At 39.7% G+C, this 25,052-nt stretch overlaps 1 protein-coding gene across 1 annotated transcript; it reads right to left on the bottom strand.

Moving 5' to 3' along the window:
• Nucleotides 1-9,275: 9,275 nt before the first annotated feature.
• On the bottom strand, nt 9,276-22,149 carry LOC140273073 (heparan sulfate glucosamine 3-O-sulfotransferase 6-like). Its single transcript, XM_072368601.1, has 2 exons — nt 21,441-22,149; nt 9,276-10,710 (listed from the first exon to the last, which is right to left on the bottom strand). Exons 1-2 carry the CDS (start codon nt 21,944-21,946, stop codon nt 10,092-10,094), a joined length of 1,125 nt encoding a protein of 374 aa, XP_072224702.1. The 5' UTR covers nt 21,947-22,149; the 3' UTR covers nt 9,276-10,091.
• Between the last annotated feature and the right edge of the window lie 2,903 nt (nt 22,150-25,052).

Here is a 25,052-nt window from a genome sequence, read left to right on the forward strand (position 1 = left end):
ATCAGTATGTTTGAGGCTTGTATCCATATGATTATAAAACCTTCTTTGTAATGTGTGACAGATTTCTCAACACAAACTGTCTCTGACAGTATTTGGATGCTGTTGAATAAACGTACATAAAACCAGAAAACGGGTTTTCAAATATTTTAAACCTATGTTTAACTGAAAATAGCATGAAGACCACGTATTGGGACTCACAACATTGGGAAAATATGCGATATAGTTCAAAATAGTTCAGTACATGTTAATCCCAGATGTGTTGGGGGGCTGTATTCCACGTTTGTATCTGTCCATGCTAGTTAGCCGTTGAAGTCGCATAAAAAAAAACACGAAACTTCCTACATATTTTGTCTGTTTGTGCAGCCCTACAGTTAAATGTTGAAAGTGAGACTTCTACAGTTTTTATGTTCATTTTGTGTTTGGTTTGTCAGTTTTTTTGTCTTATTGAGCCCAAAAATATCTTCTGTAGGTGACAAGCATGCACTGCGGGCAGGACAGTTTAGCACTTGCCATGCCGCTGGAATACATGTAGGATGCGGTTTGGCGGTGCCTTGCTGAAATAAACAAGGCCGTAGTTTGGATGGAAGCAGTTGCTCCAAAACATCTGGCTATATATTCTTCAGCATGAATTATACTTTCACAGGTGTGCAAGCAGCTACATGACATGAATGGACCACCATGCCATCACAATGCTGGCTCTTGAACTGTGCACTGATAACAAGCCAGATGGTCCCCCGGTCCTCTTCCAACTACCAGACACAGCGACCATGATTTTCCAAAGTTTAGGTGCACCTCTTTGAACTTTATATAGGCTAAACACATGATATACAAATATATACACACATATACATATTTATGTTTAGTAGCATCAAATTCAAAATGAGCATATATTCTTTCAAAAAGACACTCAAATTTGTTTGTGTGCAGCATTTTTAATTCAACGCAGGGTTTCAATTTTGACAAATAAGCTATTATCTTCTGTTATAGAGCAAATGAGAAATCAAGGAAACAAGTGCACCAGAAACATTAGTTTCACATATTCATGTACCGTTTCATATGTTTCTATTAGAATTTGATCATTATTACAAGAAAGCGTGAGTAGCTTTTTATGCAATTCAATGTAGAGCTGGAAGGTACTTTGGTGCCGGTTACATTTAACTGGCTTATATTGTGTATTTATTGCGTATGATGTGCAAAAAAGCTTAATTTTTCCGTTTATGTTTAAGATGATCTTAACTACAAATATCTATGCGCATGTCTGGTACCTCACAATGAGCAGAGTCTATGACTGCAGATATCACAGTCCCACAGATAGTCTTACAGTACAACATCAGCTCAATCTAGTATGATGAATTACTAATATAGTCATGTATGATGTAAATATTTAGGTAAACGTGCTGTAAAAATGAAAGTTTGAATGCTGATATAATGATCACAGTATAAAGGACAAAAAACGTGGCATTTGAGCTCTCCACTCCATAGAAATTCCTGTCCTGCAGCTGTTGTTTTTCAAATATGTGCACTTCTGAAGAAAGCCATGTTACATAAGAGGATGCAATCACTTTAAACAGTACAGTCAGGATTTTGATGTATCCTTTAGAAGCCTTAAAGTTATAGAGTTTACTCCGGATGAGTTCCAGTTGAAAAAATGGTCTTATTAGTGAAGGAGTTTAGAGGACATAGGTTTGGCACCGTCCTCCTGTGGTTGTGCTGGGGCTTGGAACATATTCTGCTTCTTGTTGGATCAGCTCAGATGTGTGCTCCTCTGAGAGTTTGATGAGATCACACTCAGATGCCACGACCGTGTTAAAAATAAAAGTTTTAGTAGGTGCGTTTCACTCACAGTGACTTCAGCCATACTAGCACGTATTCTCTGTCTCGTCTCTAAGGCTGCCAATGCCAACTACATTTTTTTGTGTCATCAACAAGTATTTCTATTGATAGAGTGTAATTTTGACTTCCAGGCTGTGTAGCTTTAGCATGACCACATTGTTAACGTTAATGTCTGTTTCAGGTTCAGGTACAATACTCCCAAAGGCCTCTCTGTGTTCAGGATCAATCAAAGCTTCCATCAGTCCGTCCCAGACTGGTCTGCTGTAACTTGAGTGAAAGCACATCATCATTCCACACCTGCAGGGCATGTTTTTACTCCAAGACTCACAAGCCCTGGCCCTCAGGGATCTGAGAGGTTACACATGTCAATCTTTAGAACAGTTATGACAGATTTAATTAGACTTGGAAGCTGGGAAATGTTGTCACGGTCTGCTTTTTTTTTTCCCACAACAGGGTCAAAGCAGTGTACTTTGAGCACGCTCACTGGTGTCATCTTTTATGAGACATGAATCATACCATTCATTGTTCCTGTGTGACCGAAGGTATTACACTCTCACAGGTTTTAACAATGACCTCAAAGCTCAAGCTCAGCTCTGGTTTAACGTTCACAGTGTTAGCTGTCGTGTTGTCATCAAGCAGGAGTCTGAGGAGGTACATTTGATGCTCTCAAAGGAGGGGATTACATGGAGACCACAGGCTTCCGATCTAACACACCAACAGTGATGTCACTTATGACATGAAATGAAGCCGGGTGATAACTGAGCCAAACAGCAGAGCTTTAAGGGGAATGCTTGTGTGAACTGTTGAGATCAGAGTACATTTACACACAGGCACCTGCAAGTTTTTTGTTCTATACAGTACTGCGATCAAAAATACCCAGGATTCCATCAACTAAATGGGTTTTATTTTACGTCCAAAACATACAAAAAAAAACAAAAAAACCTCAACTACAATAAGCAAATCAAGTGGATAATTAGTATCCACAATCCAAAAATACTACTTTCAAAATAAAACCAGCAAACAGACCAAAACATTAACGACTTCTTATTAGGTGGGAAAGCAGACATGCACATGTAATCAAAGAAATAAAACTGAATTGAATACAATTTAAATCTACAATAGCATGCCATCTGGGATATATATTTAGAGGCAATTTCATTTTTTTATTTTCAAGTAATTTTCTCATAGTAAAGTTAATCTAGCCGTTCTGTGAGGATGCAATAGCACTTAAAATTAAATGAAGAAATAAAAAAAAACATCTAATTTTGATCAGAGAATGTGCAAATGCTGCACTGCAACCTTGAAAACCATCTGAAAATCACTAAAGGATTTTGCACTGTTCATTTTTGGTGGAATTAAGCGTATACCTGGAATGCAAGACGGTCCAACATGTGTGAGTGTTTAACAGCTTGGCAGTCTGTGTCTTTTCTGCCTGCTCGGTCAGAAAATCACCATTCGTGATGCCTGGCTTTGCGTGCTGCACTGTATGTCACCAGACGGGCCTGTGGTGTAGCTATTCTGAGAAAACAACCACCAACACACAGACGCTTTGGAGGGACTGAGTCAGAGAGGAGGCATGTGACATATCACATCAAAGAGAAACACACTCACATGGTAAGGAAATTGACATAATTGAATTTTTGGAAATGCAGAGGGGCTGCTCTGTGTGTCGGGACGATATGTATGTGTGTGATACTTGCACGGTAACCCTCTGCTCTGCCTTGTCTTCCTCATATTTGCCCTAAAACGCTGACAAATATTGACCGACTTTCATGAGCATGTAATAACATATTCAGTCGACTGGAAAAAAAACATGAACCAATGTGTTATATTTTTGCTGTCCAAAGTGTACCACTGTACCGCTCTCTCAAAATAATGAATGGGATCTTCAACAAATAAAAATGAACCGTGTGTGAAGCACAGGTGCATAACCTCTTTGATTCAATGGATTAACGACATGTAGCCTGTTAACATTTTAAAGCTGAAGATGAGTTAGTCCTGTGGAGCATACTGTGGTTTTAACGTCCAAGAAGCAGACATTTGATTTAATTCACAAATGTGGACACAGACATATGGAAATGAATGCCCCTCCAAAAGTGTTTCCAGAAGTTTTATTTTTAGTGTGAAAGCTCTCCCACTGTTTGGCAGCGGGAGCTCAGTTTATACCTCATAAACCAAGTGCGAGCCTCTCTATAAATTTTCATCCTTCGAGTTTTCCAATCGAGGCCCAATAAGCAGGCTTGTGTTTTGGAGGCTAAAACAACAGTGGAAACCTGTGCTGCAATGTGTCCACAAAAACAATGTTATAAAGTGCTGTTGTAAAAGTTCTATATCCCATATTCCTAAAACAGGCCCTATTTGCACTGAACTACGAAGACCAATATCTCTCCGGTCCAAATCTCTCTCCCTCATCAATTGAAGCTGGAGTCACAATTTTACAAGATTTGGGGAGACCTAACCACAAAGAAGAAGATAAATCCCTGTGGTTTGGTTCTCTGAATCAAGTGAGACTAAGCATGGAATATGTGTGGAGTCCTGAATATGAACCATTTTCGCTTATTGCTGCTCAAAGGAAAGCAGCACTTCCATTCTCATCTAACTTGAAATCTGCCCACTTTGCCTCAGCCTTTTGTATAGTTTGTTGAGCTCTTTGTGACTGGTTTGCCACGTGCCCGCTGTTTAGAAACAAGAGTTATTGTACAAAATAAACATCCCAATCATGCTTAATCTCAAAGAGTGACAGTGGCTTGTAACTCCATCCACACAAGACGATTTTCACTCTCGCAAACAAATCCACAGTGTAAACAATTTATAGCAAGCATTAAATTGCGGGTTCAAACCATGGGAAGCGGCATGCCAACCGAGGCTAAACAAATTACTGTTACCATGACAAGAGATGATGAGATTATGAACCTTTAATTTATTGTCTCATTGTTGTGTCTAGCAGCTACAAAACAGAGTGCCCTGCTTGTAACAAATATAGAAAAGCTACATCACTTTTGTGTGCTTTGTCTGTGCTTTAATTTTTTCAAACATTCATTTGCATCTAACAAAAAGACAAAAAAAAACTAAATTTTCCCGGTATCATGGATCAACACAGTCTCAGCAAAATGGGAAATGGTCTGATAATGAGAATTTCTCTGATGGACATCAACTTTAACTTTGAAAAAGGTATACCAGCGGAAGGTTTCAGTCATGTCTCCTCCATAATTTTGATCGTTTACTGCGGGACTGTAACTTGACAACTTGTGCTCCAGGAAAAGGAAATTCTTATGCGGTACATTTTCATATCTGTTTTAACATGGGCCATGGTGTTTTTCTAAACCTAACCAACGGCCTTCTAATATCTAAACCTAACCACATGCACCGAGTGAAAAAGGTCAGCATTTGGAAGATAAAATCCCTGCTCACCACTGGAAACAAACTATGTTCTGGATGAAGGCAGGCATGTGTTTTTTCATTCTTGTGTCAGTGCTCTGACTCTCTGATCTGAGGAGAGTAGACCTTTTGGATCTCATCAGGGGATTTCTCTTCATAGCAGATCAAAGGTTTTCAACCCCAGGTACGGATGAACGTACACCCTCCTTCATTCAGATTGTGTTTAACTTCCGACAGTGAACAGGGATTTCAGGTGAGTGGATGCTGACGTTTCCACTGAGGTAGTTTTTAATCTCCAAATAAGGATTTTTGCCTTTTAAAGCTGATGATCACTCTTTACATGAAAGTTTTGCAAAATACCCAGAGACTATAACAAACTGGCTTTACCAAAAATCAGTAAATAAAATGTCTTGACCTTCTCAAAAAATTCTACAAGACTGTGTTGCATGATCGACCGCATCCAACTGCAACATCAAAAAAAGTATGCTTGTCCCTGCATGTCTAAAACTCGCTTGGCAGGGGAGAACCGAGAGGCTTTACTCTATCAACAGATAAATATAAAAACAAACCCTCAGGTGTTCTCTTGCTGGCAACGCAGTCTCACGGGATTTTGCAGCACTGTCACAAAACGTAATCCACTGATTCTGTTCGTGTATATAACCATCCTTTCTTGTACTTTAAAATGGTTACATAGAGAGGGAGAACAACCTTTTGTGAAACTCCCACAAAAAGACTGTTAACAGATAAAAAGATCTACATGTGGTGGGTGTGGCAGTGGAGACAAACTCAATTATCATCCACTGAATCCAGGTGTGTCCTGCATAAAACTCTTTACACTTGTTGTAAACTTCTCTTTTGTTTTGCCTTTCTCGTGCTGTTTTCTTTATTTAAGTCAGATCCAGTCACCTAAAGTATCTCGTGAATCTCTTTTTTCTGGCTTATGGGATGGCAAACAACCCCCCGTCTGCAACAGACAGCAATGTGGTGTGTGCACAAAAGAAATCTCCAATTGAAATGCAATGTTTTCAGCAGTGTGCTGGATATAAAAAGAAAATGTACAAATCGTGTCCACTCATTTGACTTTCAAATGATACTTTTTGTCATGCTTATTTCACGCTTCACCATTAGATAGGCTTGGCATAAGAAGTTCATCGTAGATCATTCATAAAAGCAGTTCATCCACTAATGTGAAGGTTGGTTGTATCATCCACAACTCCATCTATCTGCATATGGAACCTTTAAAAAAACTGCTAAAATTTCGATCAGAACACGCAAATGTTATGTCAGTGGATTCCTATAATAACTTAGTTACATACATTTAAAGGGCATTCGTGTATAATTTTAGTATGTTTCAAATGTGTGTTTAAATTTGTTACCCCCATATTAAATTGGTGCTAATCAGTCCATAAATTTCCTGAATTGCCATCCGCCTAAAATATCAATAGCAGTCAGAAAATGTGACTAGATGCTGCGGTTTCCTGTGGACTGATGTGGTGGCCACAAGTCAAGGGTTTATTTTCACAAGCTCATATCCAGATGCAGGGCTGTAAGGTTTGTTTGTGTTACATTAAGTTCTACTCAAGTACAGTGCAATAGATCTTCATACATCTCAAAATCCTACTTTAAACCCTGAATCAATCCTCCATTTGATTTGCAAACCCTTCCTTCACCTCCGGTGGATTTCTCACATCATCACAAATGTGTAGGCTAAATGTTATGCCGCTATTCTGATTTAATGAAAGTTTACCACAGAGCAACTCCTCTGAGCGTACTCACATATTTCCCAGATGGCCGAATGGGATATTGGTTATCTTTTAATGCCCGCTGCTGAGCTGGCACTGCAGTGTCCTATCAGCACGGCCAGTAATGCAGAGTAATAAAAGCTGGCATAGATGGAGTGAGCCTTGCATGTTTAAAATTTTAGAGAGGCCCTCTAAAAAATAATGCCAGACATATAAAACTGAGGGGAATGTGACAGAAATACTGACTTGAATTAGAAGAGGCAAGCATTATGGAAAGAGCCAATGCAGTGGGTGTGTGTGGATTTATACTTGCACAAATACACACGCCAACAATCAGTGCAAGCGGTCAACTATCTCATTCACAAACCACTGACTTTTCCACAAACAAAGCTCAATCTTAATCCGATTTATGTCATTTGTTTTGTTTGCTTTAGCCAGTATTGGTCAGGCATATTTTGTGCATTGTGTGCAGCTTGATGTATTTTTCATTTCTCAAGTTGATTTCCCGTTTTAATTTTTTCCACCAGCACAAATGTTTTTTTTTTTTGTTTTTTTTTCTACCGTACAGAAAAATACACCATGACCGAAAAATAAATTGCTGTTAATTGGTATCCCAGAGAGGAGGGAGCAGGGTTTCCGAGGGAGCTGACATCTCTTGTAATTAAAGGCCTCACACATGGAGGCCTCAGACTGTACATGTGGTCACCCTGTGTGGAAGTGGTGAGTACAAGCAGTGGGGAGGACAGTGAGATTTCTCTCTAGCGATGGCAGGAAATGAAAAAAGACACAGAGAATGGTAGCATTAAGGTTATTGTGGAAGAACTTCATAATCTAGTCAATGAGAAGAGACAAGAATGGAGGCCACCTACATGTTTGACAAAATTTGAAACTGGTTGTCAACAGCAGCAGCATCTCAGACCAAATCAAACAGAGCTAAAGTTTACACCGAAGCCCTTTATTACCACTAAAAAGGCCTTTTTAGCTAAAGAATGGTTGTTTGGTTGCAAAAAGTCCAAATTTTCACCTTCAGTTGATGACATGCACTGCAAATGGACTGGCTGCCACAAGAGAAGCTCAGATTACAGCACACACAGATGGAGTGTGTCATGCCTTTTTTCACTACTCCATATCTATTTGGTACCTTGAATTTTCAAGAGAAATGATAACTAATTATACAAGACAATAAAACCCCAACTGCAGAAAAGAAAGGGGTTCAGGCAGATGAATTCTCCTTCACGCCCTTGCTCGTCATAATTTACAGCAGTTTTTAATGGCGTGGTGATGCACTTTTCACTTGACGAGTCAGCAGGTTTATGGTCACAACAAATATGAGTGACCTGTCATGAGGAGAAGTGTACGCCCAGAAATATGACACATATTTTGCTTTCCAAAAAATAGCTACAAACCCCATTTCCAAAAGTAACTCCCAAAAGGGAGTTTTTCTAAACAATAACTGATCATTTCAACTTTATCCAACAGACGCAAGTACGAAAGGAAATTATCTTTGTTGTCTTTCATTGACCAACTTCGTTGTATCTTGAAAGTTTTAGTAATTCCATACTCTGATGGCAGAAACACGCTCAAAAATGTTGGGAGAGAAGTAAAGAATTGGTATCTTTCTTTTAGAGAATTTCTGGAAAATTCTGCAATCAGTACATTTATTGGTGACAGGTAAGGATGTCGGGATTGGGTATAAAAGGTGCATTCACCAAAGATTTAGCCTTCCTAAGCATGGCTCACCACTTTGCACCAAATTCAATCAGAAAACCATTTCAGCCAATCAGTTACAAAAACACACATTTTTTAATGCAAAGTTGAAGAAGAACTTTGGTCTTTTAACATCTGGAGAGTATAATAATGTGAGAGCTTCAAGACCTCAGATGCATCGCATGAGATCACTATAGCAGCATGGGCTTTTCATCACTAGGAAAAGCATTTTTACACAACACATGCTTGTAGAAATGTAACCTAAAACTGCATCACACAAGGAAGAAGCTTTTATATCAAGTCAGCAGAGAAACCACGTCTAATTCTCAAGACACGAGCTCATTTCAAGTGGACAGAAAGACATCTGAAATGTTTTAATATTCAAAATTGTAAACATTTAATGTTACATTTCTATGTCTGTTTGTGACATAGAGTTGTGCTCAGGAGGGAGAAGGATTCTTTTTTTTTTTAACATGACCTGTAACCTGCAAAACTGATATGGCTCAAATGATTATCACTCTTGTAGTCCAGTCCACGCCATTTTTAAAAGGTAGAAAAGCTGTAAATAAAAGGAATAGCTCAAACACATTAAATGAAGAGAGATTAAAGTGTACGTCCTTGTAGATAAAACTTTACTTCACAACACAGAGAATCAGTCAAATCAGCTTTTTCATACACATCACTGTGCCTTGCATTGGATAAAAACTGGTTAAAAATAACCACTAATCTAAAAGCAATTTAGCAATGAGTGATTAATAGCTGATACAGTTCCTGTTATCCAAGGCAATGAAAATACAGATGTAATGCAGCTCTGAGGGGAAAAATATCGACAATTTACTATAAAAGGAAAGTGTGTTTGTATGCTTTGAATTGCATATTTACAGATGAGGTATCATTTTGGTGTACCAACTGCAATGAACAGGAAAATATTCTGCAACATCGAACTAATTACATAAACATAAATGTATTAAAGTATTGTAGGAGTATGACATTAAGATCAATGTCCTGTCAGTTAAAATGACGGTTTTATGTCTTTTCTTGTCATGTAATAAATACGTTTCTTTAATAAAATAGAAAATGTAAATGTTGTATCTTATAAAAACATAAACTATAAATATGAGCTCATCTTATAAACAAAATATTGAAGACGACAAAAAGAAAATGTATTGAAACCAAGAGAACATGCCGTATAAGCAAGAGAATGGTTTAATCAGTAAGTCATTATGTGTGTATATTTTGCATATTAGCAGCACTGTGTCCATCTCAGCTCTTAACCGTGGCAGGTCACGAGTGCTGCATGTCATCATGCTGATTGCAAACACAGAATGGACGTTGTCTCTACTCCTCCCTGAGAATGTTGGCACTGTGGAAACAGTGGATGAACCAAAGTATGACGCTTGCCTGTATCTGGGCTGATACAATCCCGCACTGTTAGTCCCAGCCAAAGTCTTGTCCACTCATCTGGTAGAAACGGTGGTTGAACGGCCTGTAGAAGTCTCTCAGTCTCTGCAGTACGTCAGACGGGATCTCTGGATGAGGTCGGCCCTTAGACTTTCCAAGGCAGCGAGGTCTGCTGCTTCCCTCTGGCTTCTTCAAGCAGGGAAAACCTTTAGTCTGGTTGAAATAGAAGTGTTTGTCTGAAATGACCCTTTTCAGACCCAGGAAGTCCTGAACGCGGCCCATCTCCCCAGCTGGATCGGACACTAGGCGCTCGCCACTAACAAACAGTAAATGAGACAAAGGGAAGTACTGAAGCCAGTTCTCCAGGTGCTTGGCGTAGAGGCCGATGCGCACAGCGCTCCACGTAGTATCAATCAGACCTGTGGAGGAGTTTTTCAAGGCGAGACTCTGGAAAGATGGAAGGCCTGGGTTCTTGGACAGTGTCTGGGTGTAGTCAGACACAGCACGTGTTACCGGATCCCTGACCACCACAATTAGTTTGGTTTGGCAGTTCATTGTGCAGACACGGCTGGGAGCCTCCTTCGTGACGAAGTAGCTGGGGGTCTTCTCCATGGTAATCTGCCCGTCCAGTGTCCGAGGCATCAGGTTCCTAAATCAAAAGAAGATACTATCAGATAAAGAATTGGGATTTGTCACAGCAACCGTGAAAGTTCCATTAATACACCAACAGGTTTGGAGCTTCGTTAGCTGCCCCTCAGTCTCTCCCGATTTTTGTTCAAATCTATAAACAAATATTTGCATCCGATCAAGTAGAAATCTGTTAGCAAGGTACAAGATTTTTGTAGTGTTGACTGAACATGTTTGCATTGGCTTTGGTTATGTGCAGAAAAACGTGGACACCAATAGAACAGAGTATCCTGGCTACAAAATCTGCCATCAACTATCGTCTGACAACCACTTAGCTCTTTATTCACTTTTTGTAATATTTCATTTCAACGGTGACTAGCGTTTGGAACAGGAAGCATTGTCCCAGGTATCCTATAATTAGGTATATGTTAGCTACACTAGAAGCCTTGAATGTTGCAGCTGCCCCAAGAGACATAATCATAAGATTTCAGTTTTATGTATGTTTTTTTTTCTCAAGACTGTAGCTGTAAACACAATTTTGACAAACCAGTGCCTTTCAAGGTCCCTAATCAACATGTTATCAGCATTTCACTATACCCAGCAGATACAAGGTGACATTAGCATTTATAGTAAGTTCCTGAGGCTCCTGAGCTGGCACAGGAGCTGGCTCCTGAGTTAAAAATCTGAATACTGAGTAGATAACTGCTTGAGTCTCTTCCTTGCATAGTTGTCTTTTTATTGTTTATAGGCTAAACCAACAGATTTTTTTTCTTTTTTTCAGAAAACAAATGTATGCTGCATTTACAAGCGTGTTTAGATACAGCAAAAGTAATAAAAGCGAATCCAAAACAGTGAGCTGAGAGATTCTAAACCTTAAATCTGAGTAGTAGATGTATTGAACCTACAGTATATTTCACCCCTCTTATTTGACTGGTAGGTTTTGATTAATGCATCTTCAGAGAGCCCAGTTGTATCGTCACTTCACATTTGGGCAAAACTACTACATCGGAGAGAATTTAAATGAAAGTTTAAATATTTGACTTCCAAACATAAGCAAGCAAAAACCCATACTCCCATTTGCCAATTTAAGCACATACTAACTCCAGTGAAAAGAACATCAAAAGATAATGTAAACACATTACTTCCACTCCCCATTAAAGCCCTGCGAAATCTGGATGATTAAAGCTTCAGACACTGTACTGTGTTATTGTTCCAGAGCTCCAGACAGCCCCTCTGAGTCGTGTTGTAAGGTCTGCAGAGCAGGACCATCCGCTCACTATGGGCCTGATGAGTCAAAACCACAAAGCCTCAAGAACCACTTAACAGCAATTTCCTACAGACCCCCACCCCCCTTCTTCCTACAAGAGCAAAGCACCCACCCCTCCGCCCCCTCACCTCCGCCTTCCCTACAGGTTTCTACAAGGACTCAAACAGACCAAAGTCTGGAGGAAGTGCGACCACGCTGGCAAGTTGCTGAGCTCAGCTAGTGTGTTAAACATGTGGCTGCAATGAGGAAAGATGCTCTGCAGAATATTTCACCAGACATGTGCGCTGCATTATGTATGCATTAATCTATGACTAAAGCATACTCTGCTGATTTACCTTCTTGCATTAACTGCGACTTTACCAACTGCATTCTGTATGTATAGCTGCTTTCCAGTAATGTTTGTGTAAGATTTTTTTTTCCCCCTGTTTTGATTGAATTCAACCTACCTGATAAACCGACTTGCTTTACTTCTGCATTATCTGTCAAACAGACAAGGTGGGTAATACGATATTAAGGGTTCAGAAGTGTTTGCGTGCTTGTGTTTGACAGGCCGACTGTGTGAGACCGACCTGTGGCAGAAATAGATTTCAGAAGCAAGCTGTATTGCATGACAAATGGGCGATGAGCAATGTTCGAAACAGCAAACGAATTGTTTGGAGTTCATTTACTCAACACATCCCTTAGTGCGTTACTGGAAACAGAGAGAATTCATGTGGTTTCCCATAAAATAAACAAGTAATGGAGCATATGTGCTCTATTTGATTCACATTGGGACTTCTCATTAAGCCCAAATGTCTGTGACAAAAGGCCATTCAGTAGGTAAATGACTTCGGAGGAAATGTTTTTCTCATTTTCCCACTGAGATCGTTCGTTATCATGCTTTGAACTAATAATGTTATAGTTTGCTCTCATATGTTGGTACAAAAATTACAGCTGGCTGCTGTAGAATCAAAGATCAGCAGTAAGAGCAAGAATCTAATAAATAGAGAAAAATAAATACTTTGCAATATTGAATAATTTGCTTGCCAATTTTGTTTTTCCTGTCATTTCGACACATTTGTGAGCAAAACATAATTAGACCCTCGCAACAGCTTTAAAGCAGCAATTTACTGTGGCCAAAAATAGCTGTCAGGATCCTTTAGTCAAAGGCTGCGCAGCATCTTTCGACATTTTCAAAGATAGCTTATGTATCAGGATGAATAATGGAGACATGTGATCATGTGCAAGAAATTGAGAATTCTGGTGCACAAGACCCTTTTATCAGATACTCTTGTCCACTTTGGGGCTGCTTATCAAGCTATAAACATGAGCAGTATCTATTTACCTTTTGAAACCAGCTTTCATTTGTTTTTGTTTTTTTAGTCCAACACTCCTCTTAACTCTGGTTTGATGCCTACAACCTCAGGAAACTGCATTGTGTGGCGATCTGATCAACTGTTTACATTTTTTTTCAAAAAGTTCATCACGACAATTTTGAAGGAAAACAAAAAGCTGAAGTTAAATCAAGAGAGAAGAATTTCCTGGTGAGCTGTTTTGATAAACAAAGAAATGACCAAGAAAACTTCTATGGAGTTGTTCCAAAGTGAGTTTCAATTCTTTCTTCTCTATTTGAAGGTAAATCGTTTCAACCCTCCCCCACATTAAATGATCCCCATAATAAAAGATCTTTAATTGATCACTATCCAATTGCAAGAGCTGCAAACAGCCTATCACTGCCTGCCTGCCCCCTGTCTGTCCCCTTATCTGTGTCTGATCAATACGTCTGTCTCGATATGACAGATTACTCTCAGGGTGTGAGTGTGTTTGTAACATACACACATTGGAGCAGGGAGATGTCTGGGTTTACTGATGAGTAACTGAGCACCTGTCCCCCTCTCTATCCTCAGCTTCCTCGTCCATAGTCTTGGATTTGTCCTTCACTCCTTCATATAAGTGGCACTTCAGTAATTGACCATAAGCTGTCTCTCCATACTCATGAATACGTAATGAATTGTGGCTTTTACCTCACTTTAGCTCCCTATCGCCCTCATCACAATCAGTCTCATTATCAGAGGATCAATAATGTCCATTTTCTATCATAAATCAGTCTATGTGTGGTATCAGGAAAAACTGTAAACACAACAGAAATTGTTAATCTAAACTGATATGTCTCACATACAACTTTCTCATTTAACCAAAAGAAAACTGCCTTTAAGTCTTCTGTTTTAGTATCTGGAACTCTGGGTGCAAATATGTTTTCTATTTAGTCGAGTATAAGGGAGCCTTGTAGACACAAATCATGAGCTCCCTGCTGGTAAAAGGATGTGGCACTTTTCCTCCCTGAACTGCTACACAGTTGATTACACTACTGATATGTTCTAGGCAGTCTGGATCACGAGATTAAATAAAACCCCTGGCAACAAGGATGTGGCCAAGAGACTTCCTGCCCCTGAGATTATGGTTCTCCCACCAAAGTGGGGCAGCTACACCCCCGCAGTGTCTTAACAAAAGCCATTCTGCATCGAAAGTGGAGCTGATTGGATAAAATAATATCCTAAAAATCCCATTATCATGTCTCTTTCTCAATCAAAAACAGATCTATTTATTTTTATTTATTCTATTATAGTCATTTAATGGACCATCAACGCAAAAGACGCAAAAGACACAAAAGACGCAAAAGACGCAAAAGACACAAAAGACGCAAAAGACGCAAGAGACTGAATCTCGACATCCAAAACCTTTTTTAGCTGAGACCCAATTAAAGAGCTGGTGGAAAATAAGGGCCATAAAATATGAAAGAGCCCAAACGACAAACTGAGGGAAAACATTTCCCGGCAATGTTGCTATGCTCACAGAGTGACAGATGCAGCCCGAAGGCCATGGACTGCCTGTCAGGCCAGCAAGATGAGTGCGAGCCTCGAATCACTCTTGCATGCGTGGCTGAAACATATGGTTCTAGAAATAATAAATACAAGAACTATAGTAAGTTCAGAAGGGATCAGTGTGGAATAGTTTGACATTTTGGGAAATGCACTTGTTTGTTTTTTTGCCTGGACTTTGATGAAGAGATTTATACAACATCCTGTCCAGGCTTCAGCTAATAGCTGGTCAGCTTACCTTAGTATAAAGACTCGTAAAATTGAGAGATACAGGAAGTCAAACTTAAACGGGTCTTGTTCGAATAAAATCCAAAACTGTTCGTGTTGTCATTTCCAGTATCTGTGTTGTGTCATTCTGGTCAATCACCCCTCGCTTTAGAGAGAGCAAGCAAGTCCTAAATTCACTGTATTTATTGGAGTGGGAAAAGAGAACATGACCCCAGAATCTGACAGATAATTTTGCCTCATTGTCTCTGAAGGAGGCCACAACCCATTGAGATTAATTGGAATTTTGCAGATTGACAAACTGGGATAGAAATAACTCAATTTGAGGTTATTTCTTGAATAGGGCTCTACTTCATGGTCATGACAAAAGTTAACCCAGTAAAAACAGTGACAGCTGTCAGGGGAGCATGCTGCATTCACACTCTTTATTCAAACAGTCACCCAATCAAGTGTCAAGGCCTCAAAATGTCACACTTTTACATAGTTGTAAAGAAACACACATACATGTGCATTTGCCGGAGGATGTATTGACTGGCAGCATTATAAATATTACTCAATAATGCACAAGACACCAAAAGGCTCTCTTTCTGTGAGCCAGGACGCGAGTGCTTGAATTCTATCTGATGATGCTTTACCCCTGTGAATAATGATGGAGCGGGGGGGGGGGGTAAGTGAAGGGTTTTCTCAACACGAGGCTCACTGAAGTGCAAAAATTCCACAGACACTGCCATTACAATTAATGTGTGTGTCTGTGTGTGTGTGTGACAGAGCGCATGTGGGTTCAATGAGGTATAATCATTTGAGTGTGTGCGTGTTTGCATGAAAGCAGGAGGGGTACGAAGGATTGCTGGGGGTGGTCGTCTATAAAACAATCAAATACTTAATGCATGTCTAGGCCTAATTAGTGACAATGTCCAGTTATAATTAGGAGTCTTCACAGGGTGTGAGGTCCACAAAGCTTTGCATGGAAGTTCAATAATGGCTTCAGCATTTTTGGCCCATTAAACTAGGTATATTATTACATACTCACGAGGAAAGAAACGGGGATAAATAAAGGTTGGAAGTAGATTCAAACAAGGACAGTAATTCCTTTACTAACATGTAAATATTTTTTTCAAACTTTCTTACTTTTTAACTTGTCTTTTGATATACATTTATATTTTTCTGAAAGACACGTGTGAAGTAAGCGGCCAATCACGTCTAAGCATTTCCAGTTTGAAACTGCTTTGCAGAAGTGACAACGTCCAAATACCAAATTCAAATTGCCAAATGAAAAAAGGGTTCAATTTGAATTAAGATGATTCCCTGAAATTGTGGCACTGTGACGTTGACATTTGTAGTTTAAAGTCTGTGTTGCAGTGACTGCACACATGTTCACTTCCTGCTCAGGGTGAACTGTAAAACCTTGGTGATCTCTGAACTTTTACTCTAACACCACCATTAAGTCCAAATTTAAATCAATTCTTTGGTTTATTATCAAATAACTGCAATGATTCAATTGTTCTCCACCAAACTTGTAAGAGTGCTTGCACTCTAAACTAAGACAGTGAATATAGTACAAAACATGAGCATTATTAAGCTTTTGATGGCAGCTTTGAATACTCTCTGCCTTTAATAACCAACACACAATTTGAATCCACACTGTGCTACATTGTGTGATCTCTGTATTCAGTGGTGGAGAATGTGTTGTTGGACTAACACTAACTTTTGTCCAGTGGATGCGAATTTATCTTCCTTCTGTCTTCACATGTTTTCCACTTTATTTCATATTGAAACTTACTTGTTGTTTATTTTCACTTTCCGCTTTGGTTATAAGCACATCTGCACAAACACAGAGGTTTTCATTTTGAACCTCCTTCTTCATTTATCACTAGACTATCCAATCATTTCAATTTAAATCATTTAAACTGTTGACTATATATGTGACGAAGCAACTGCATTTTGTTTTTTCAGCCTCACATTATTTTTTTCTCCGTAAAATGGAAGCACAATTGAGCACGACTACCAAGCACTAGAAACGTTTAATTTTGGTCAGCTGGAACACAACCATTATTTCTTCACACACTAATTTTCTCACTTGCTAACTGCAGCACAGAGCGGGAACGACTCAGCTGAAACCTCCCCAAGATTTTACAGGCGCCCCAAAATGAACCACAATACGCCTCAAATTATTATAATTCTCACCATATGGGGTGTGAGTGAGGGCTTTTTCAACCCTTATAACACCACCTAGACCCAGCTCCAGCCAAGGCCCACCATCATTAAAACACAATACTATTCAGCACTACAGAGACCACTTCCTGGTCTGCTACACCAATCAGCCACGCTGAGCCTCTAGCGCTAATGGCCTCGGAGCTGGACACGGAATGAGGTGTCAAGAAAATCCCCCTCGCTCTGGAAAACATCGCCCCATTCACATTAGAGTCCGCTTTCACCATCTCAGCTGTCAAAGATGCTGACTGACAGGTTATGGATTTGAATCTGACCTCCTGGACTGGACTGAAATAAAACGCACACTGAGGTAGCTCTAAAGTAGGGTGATTTTGAGGTTAAAAGCACAGCCTCAGTAAGCCGATGAAGCGTGTAGATACATTTTAATAACTTACAATAAAGCTGAAACAAATGTGTCTTAGTGTTATTTGATGTGTTTTCATATATTGCTGTGATACTGATAACAAAGTTCAGTATTTCATTCTGTCATGTTCTTTTACGTGGTTGAATAACAATTAATCAATTTCAATTACACATATTCGTTTATCCTGAAACACAGCAAAAATTAAATAGAAATCACGAAATCATTAAATATTGTTGACTTACTCATCTCTAATGTTCCGAAAAATGATCGCAAAGAAGCTAAAACTTGACAGCAGACTACCTAAACTGTGACAATACAAATATTTTTTCTGAAATCCCATAATATTAAAAAAAATTGTTTTAAAATATATCATCCAACTTTGTATATTAGAAATCTGTCAAACACTCTTAGATGTCCCATTACCTGTTGTCATCACTTTACATTCGTATTTGCATAAATCAATGTCCTCTATCTAAGACCGATGTCATATTCAGCGATGCTGGCATTTCTGCTCGCCCTTGTACTGCTGCCCTTAAATGATTTATGCTACTATGTAATAGCAATCCGATCAGATGCAGCCTTTGATGTCAAGACTGTACATCAGTCAATTGATAAGCTCTAAAAAGATTGATGAGACTTGTGATCTATATATTTTTTCCCCCACAAATTAAATGACTGTTCCATAAAGGAAAAAAAAAGATCTTTCTTGGATGTTCTTTTGGTCCTTCTGTCCATCTGACTTATAATAAAAGTTTTTCCGACTGGAACTTAACAAAAATAAATATATAAACTTTTACATCAGGAAAGAAAAAAGGGCGGAATTTACTCAATACTTATTCATCTGTGTCCTGCTGACAAAGCCATGACAATCAGAACCATTGTGCCATGAAAAGCTGAGGTTTTTCAGTTTTCTGTGGCGGCTCTCAAGTCCCATATGTTAGCTATCACTCCATGAAAGCCATAAAACAACACAAAATCATTAAATCTCTGCCTCATTTTTAATGCACTGTTTGTGGCTTTCCATTCCCGTAATGGGTTCACATGCACGCATGCAAACGGGAGAATGGGATGAAGAGACAGACAGGGTGGAGATGGAAGAGAGAGTTATCCCTCAGATAAAAGCAATGGAAAACAAACATGAATAAGGTCTGAGCTCGACTCACAGAAGACAATGATGTTGGAACAACATGCACGGGACGGTACTGCTGAGTATATGAAGTGTCTCCAGCATGCAGCTCACCCCCAGATTCATCCAGCATATGACAGCAACGACTCAAAATATGACGTGCAAATCTCATCCATCTGCTACACTCTCCTTCAGTTCGTGCTTGTTTCTGCATCCAAGACATGTGGAAGCAAGCGGAATATGACAATGCACAAACTGTCCTCAGATATGCTCATGTGCATCTGTAAGTCTTTGAACAGCTGTTATTTATTGTGAGATTTCTTTTCTCGCTTACAAAATGACAAGTAACATGCTGGTATGACGCTTGAATAGTTTCGCACTGATTATGCCTGATGCATAAGAATGCAAAAGATCATTTGTGTCTAAATGCGTGAGTCACAAAAGCTAGAGGATAAGAACACTAAGACTGAAAAATGATCCAGTGAAATATCTACTGTACATCTCATAATAATCCAACTGACCTGAAAATATTGATGAGACTGGAAACTTCAGCGAGACAAACTGCAGAAGCAGAAGTTGCATTTTCAAAAACTGTCCAAAATAACCTAACCTAAAAACCTAAAAAAAAAACAGCCTTCACCCTAAACCACCCCTTTAAACTGGTAGGGTCCAGAATTTTGGTCTCCACAAAGCTGTCTGACCTAAAAGAATGGATTTTGGGCCTCACGACTGTAGAAAAACAATAACACACAAGCATACTCGCACGCAGTCTTGCTTCCTGTCTCACCCAGCAGCTTTTGTGTGGGTCACTGCAGATGACAGCAAACAGATTTTCCCAATTTTTTGAGATTTAGTGACAACTAAGGAATCACCTTTCAGTGATTTCACCCAGTATCATGTTACTGTTGCCTCCTTCTATTGTTGTACTGATCACTGAAATTCTTCTCTACTTCAGCTTTCAGTTATGTTCACGTAAGTGATTCATTCATAAAACATTCACGTGAATGACGTAATGATCTTTTTTTAAAAAGCCAGTGTCCATGTCATTATACATAATTTAATTAGACCACCTGTCTTGCAGTTATACCCACCTTGGTGACAACATTTATAACTCTTTAAACTAAATTGTAAAATGCATTTTCAAACTGACAGGTTCCCATTTGACATCACAACCAAAAGAATGTATTAATACATTTTGCATGCTGCAATGTTTTATTGTTGTTGTTTTAGATGCGTCACTGCATGGCTGATCTGTTTTATTGGTCCTGCTAGTGATGCTGCTGAGTTACAGCACCAACAAAACGACAACCTGAAAGCACAACTGATTTAAAGCCTCAGTCAGGCTAATTAAAACACACAGAAACGCACGTAAAAAACATGCCCTCAAAGCCCCAAGTCCACCACAGGTATTTACACATAAAAACATCCCTTTTTCCAACTCTAACAATAATAGTGAGTCGAGTCAGGGAGAGGAAAGAAGAGTGGCAGAGAGGGATGAATATATGAGAATGAACAATGTGTGAGAAAGATGGGATGCAAATGAGCCAATGAAAGAGAGCAGAAAGTGTAAAAGACGAGTAGTACGCAGGGGAGAAAAGTGCTAACATGCACAGGAGAGAAAGCAAGAGGAAGAAAATCTAACAGCATGCTAAAATCATCATTGGTGAAACTGTTTCCATGTGGCCTTATGTTCCCAGTTAAAACACAGCGAAGAGGGTAACAAGGGGCAGCTAAAGAGGATGAAATTACATCTCAGAGTCAAAGAAGGTCTTGTTTATCAGTTTGTTTTCATCCTGTCAAACCTCTTTCTCTCCTTATGGCACCTTTCCCATTCAGAGGTCTCAGAATAGTATTGTCTTGTCACAGCGATGAGAGCTCAGCTGGGACCATGTTCATAAACCTGAAGAACATCTGGAGGTGATCAGGACCAGTTTCATCCAGACCTAAATCCTTTTTAAGGGCCTTAACTGCACCCAAATATAAATGATAGCTTTGGTCAGCGGGGTGGCCCAAAATCAGCTGCTGCCACTGCAACAGAAGCTAGAACAGTCAAGGTCATTACATCTAATGTGAGCTGACAACGTCATTCCCGTTTATATCCTTTTGGTCATCATATTGAAGTGATCACTGTGAGATTTGCATGCTTTCCTCTGCAGAACACATTCAGGGCAAAGTGGACATGCTAATGCAGCACGTCATGTTGAAGTGTTGCTTGTAAATGGTGTTTAGATAACTGTCAAGATGATGAACTACTCCTCTGAGGCCTCACTGGCCCTTTGATCTACAGTGCTGCACAGAGGGAAAGTACTGTCTAATGCCGATCTGAATACATCAGTCTCCCAGTGTTATGGTTGTCTCGTTTATTGATAGAAGACATCAGCAAATCCGCCAGGTGACTGGAAGTCTCCAGGGACATCACTGCTGCTTCAGCCCGACATCACATACATCACCCTGTTTTGTCTGAAATTTCATCCAAAGCTGCAGAAATGATTAAACGAATACTGGGGCACAGGATAAACTATCTGTGTTTGACAGGTTCAAATTGTTCTTCGTGTGTGTTTGAAAAGTTTGGGATTTGCGAAAAAAATAAATCATAGCCTGATGACTTGTATAAATAGGCTCAAAATTCCATCTAGTTTTCCTTTCGCTGTAAATCTTGGTCAACCACAACCTGCATCTGCATGTGTGTGTGTACGCCTACCTGTACCACTCCAGCCCTTTCTCATAGAACCTGTCGAAGAAGTGCGGCTCTGCGCCAAAAGCCCTCACGTCCGGGTGGATGCGGAGAAACTCCAGCAGGGCACGGGTTCCACCTTTCTTCACGCCGATTATTATCGCCTGCGGAAACCTTTTAGTCCCGAAAGTGTTGGAAACGGGGATGCCGTTGCCAAGCGCATGCTGAGGCAGCTGTCCATCCGCGTCCACCTGCTGTGCGTCTGCTGAGGCTGAGCGGTTAAACTGAGAAGGCGCGTCCGGGTAAGGACGCGGAGGTGGTCGCAGGTCTTCCAAAATGCGGCGGCGATCATCCGAAATGTCATAGTCCTCGTCTGAAGTTTGTTGTCTGTACAAAGCTCTTGGAGCCGAATCACAAAATCCCGTGAGACAGTAGAAGAAGTAGGTAAAGATTAGGACCATGGTAAAGAACACCGAGACTTTGGAAAGCACCTTTCCAAAGTTGAACCTGACTCTGCATCCACTACATCCCATGAGTTGATCTCCTGCAGGATGTCAAAGCGCCAGAACGGTGACAACATGCTTCTTCTTCATACACTGATCGGAGTTAACACGGTTGAATGTATGTAGCAGAACCTGTTGCGCAAATGTGAGGCATCATAAGAAAATATTCTCTCAACGGTGGGACGGCACGGCAAAACTGTCAAAAGTTGTCTTCATAATCTTTGTCTACTTAAAAAAAATATTAGTAACGCACGTTGTCTAATCTTTTAAAAGTACAAAAATCTTCAATGTAACTAGTTTTTATGCCGTCAGCTGAGACCCTTCAGCCTCTTGTAGTTGTGCGCTCTTGAGTGTCCTCCCCTCCTCTTCTTCTCCTCACCCCACCCCTGTACGCCTTACTAGTCTCCACCCTTCCCTCCTCTTGTTATATGACAAGCATGTCTCATATAGAAACTCATAGGGTATCGAAAATATTTAGTTCACTGTGGCAAAATATAGATTTACATGAGAAATCGATCATGGTTTGCAAAGAAATAGTAATATGTCCCAAAAAAAAAACCGAATTACTTTTTTTTATTAGTAACAGATTCTGTGATGTCATGCAAGCAGCACAAATCTTATTTTCTGTGGGAGCTTAGCATCATTAAAAAAAAAAAGAAAAGAAAAAAATCTAAAGCCGCATTTTACAAATGTAAACTGACCCCACTGAAGAAAAGCCTTGCCCCTCTGAACCCTGATAGATGTCTCATGCAGCTCTGTGAACGACAGATGCCCCGAGGATGTCTATCTAAAACCTCTTGTACTCTCGCTGCATCCTGAGACTTGACACTAAACCAACACAGAGACAATTCTCTTGAAGCAAACCTCTCAAAGAAAGGGCCTGTAGTGATGAAGGGATCCTGCTGCAACTGCGATTCCCCTGTTCCCATAAGTACAGTGTGAGAGTTTGAGTGTGTCACCTTTGGGGCTGTACAGGAGGGATCAGCACTGGGATGATCCCCTGACGCTGTAAAGCTGCAGCAGGTGTAGAGTTTCCTATGGCAGTCAGACGAAGTTCAGACTTTGAACCTGACTAACACACCAAGGGCATCTGTTTGAAAGGATGAGAGGACAGAAAAAGAGGGTGGAGAAGTAAAGGGTGGATAATCTGTCAAAAAGAGAAGTGCATACACACACACACACACACACACAGCCCTGGAGCACAGTGTGTTTCAGACTGAGATAAAGAATCCGCTTGGCAATCTAACTGTGTTGGCTAATTGAGAATTTTGCATTTTTAATCTTTACTCAGCTCAATTCTTTAATATCCTCAGAGAAACCAGAAATGGTCTTGCATGAAAAAAATGAAGAAAAAAAAGGAGAAAAAGGTTTTTCTTAGTTCTTTCCAATAGCTGTCCATAGAGTAAAAATTTTGCTACATCCTGCAGCCTTCTAACTTACATGGAAGACAATACAGTCGGCTTACTAAAAAAGAAATGTAAAAATGTAAAAGGCACTGTTTGATGTGTTAACGTGTGTATGAGATCATTTTTCAGATCAGGAATCCTCCCAATCAAGAAACAGTCCAGCACATATGTACCTGAGTTTGTAGGCATACAATGTCATCATATTTTAAGACAAGACTTAACAGTAGATGAAGAAAACTCAACTGAATAAATGACACAGACTATAGTTATTTGTTCATTTAGGAAAACTTTTCAAAGTATGTGAGCTTTTTCTAGAATCTGATGTAACAACTTTGTGAATAACAACTGCAAGCGTGATGTTTCTTAAAGCTATTGATCAGTCCTGAACATCATCTTTGAGGATTTTATGCACATGAAATGCTTACTTCAGGTCAGAGCTCCAAAAGATTAAGAAACATTTTCTTTAGTTCAGGAATCATTGTTGTGTCAGTGGTGGCAAGAATCCATGGCCAACATGCAGTGATACAAGCCAAACCACAATATCACCACCATCATGTTTCATTGATGGGGGGGGAATTTAAGTTTAAGTTATATTTTGTTGTTATCCACAAAGGATCTGTCCAACACCTTTTGTGATCTTTAGCAATTTTCTCTCTTGTTGTTTATCATTCTCGTACTAGTGGAGTAAAACACACCAATGTTAGCCAATGTCGGACAGACCTTTATTTACTTAGAAGCTATCATTATTTAGTTTTTTTCTGGGACCTCACAAACTACTTCACACCTTGTTTTTTGAGTGATTTTTGTTGGTTGGGATTGTAACAATGTCCTTTATTTAACCTCTATTCCTGACTCTATTCTTGTTGGAGTGTAGAAAAAGGTTTTGTAACCTTTTCCTGACATGTATAAATGACTTTTGTTTGAGAGCTCAGACTTTCAAAGATCCATCCACATTTCCATCTATTTCCTACTGCTTAACTGTGACCAGATCAAGGAAGCAGTCTGAGCAGAAAACCTCAGACCTCCCTCTCCCCATCCACCTCCTCCAGCTCATACACGAGGACTGGGAGGCGTTTCCATGCCAGTCAACACAATCTATCCATCAGATTCTGGATCAGCCCCAAGGCCTCCTACTGGTTGAACATGCCCAAAACACGTCCCCTGGGAGATGTCTGGAAGGGATCACCTCACATTTGTATTCATTTCTTTATTTTTTTGATGCAGAGAAGCTGTGAGTTCTTCCCAGATGACCAAACTCCTCTCACTGTCCCTAAGGGTGAGGCACCACTTGTATACATAATTTCAACATTTTTGCCTGTTATTTAGATTTTTTAAAAAGTCACCCATGCACACCTGATTGTCCTGATTTGAGAAACCTTTAAATTAGGTGCTAATTCTAGAGATTCAAAACTCACTCTCAGATCATTTCCCCCATTGAATAAATTACCAAATCAATTATTCCAGTCATTTGTATAGGTGAATTTTCTCTATACACTTTTAGGACTTGTTAAAACATCTTAATGATAATCCAGATATATCAATTCTAACACATTCACTAACCACTTTCAACCACTGTTTTTCACTTCAGTTTCTGCGCTGGCTAAACAAGAAAGACATAAGAATGTTAATTAGTGAGCTTTAGTGATCCTGGTAGGTGGATTATGTTACATTTGGACAGAGCCAGGCTTGCTGTTTCCCCATTTTTAGGAGTATTAGCTCTAAGTGTCTTC

The sequence above is a fragment of the Leuresthes tenuis genome, unplaced genomic scaffold (genome assembly GCF_036924035.1).
Source record: "Leuresthes tenuis unplaced genomic scaffold, fLeuTen1.0.hap1 SCAF_17, whole genome shotgun sequence".
Lineage (NCBI taxonomy): Eukaryota > Metazoa > Chordata > Actinopteri > Atheriniformes > Atherinopsidae > Leuresthes > Leuresthes tenuis.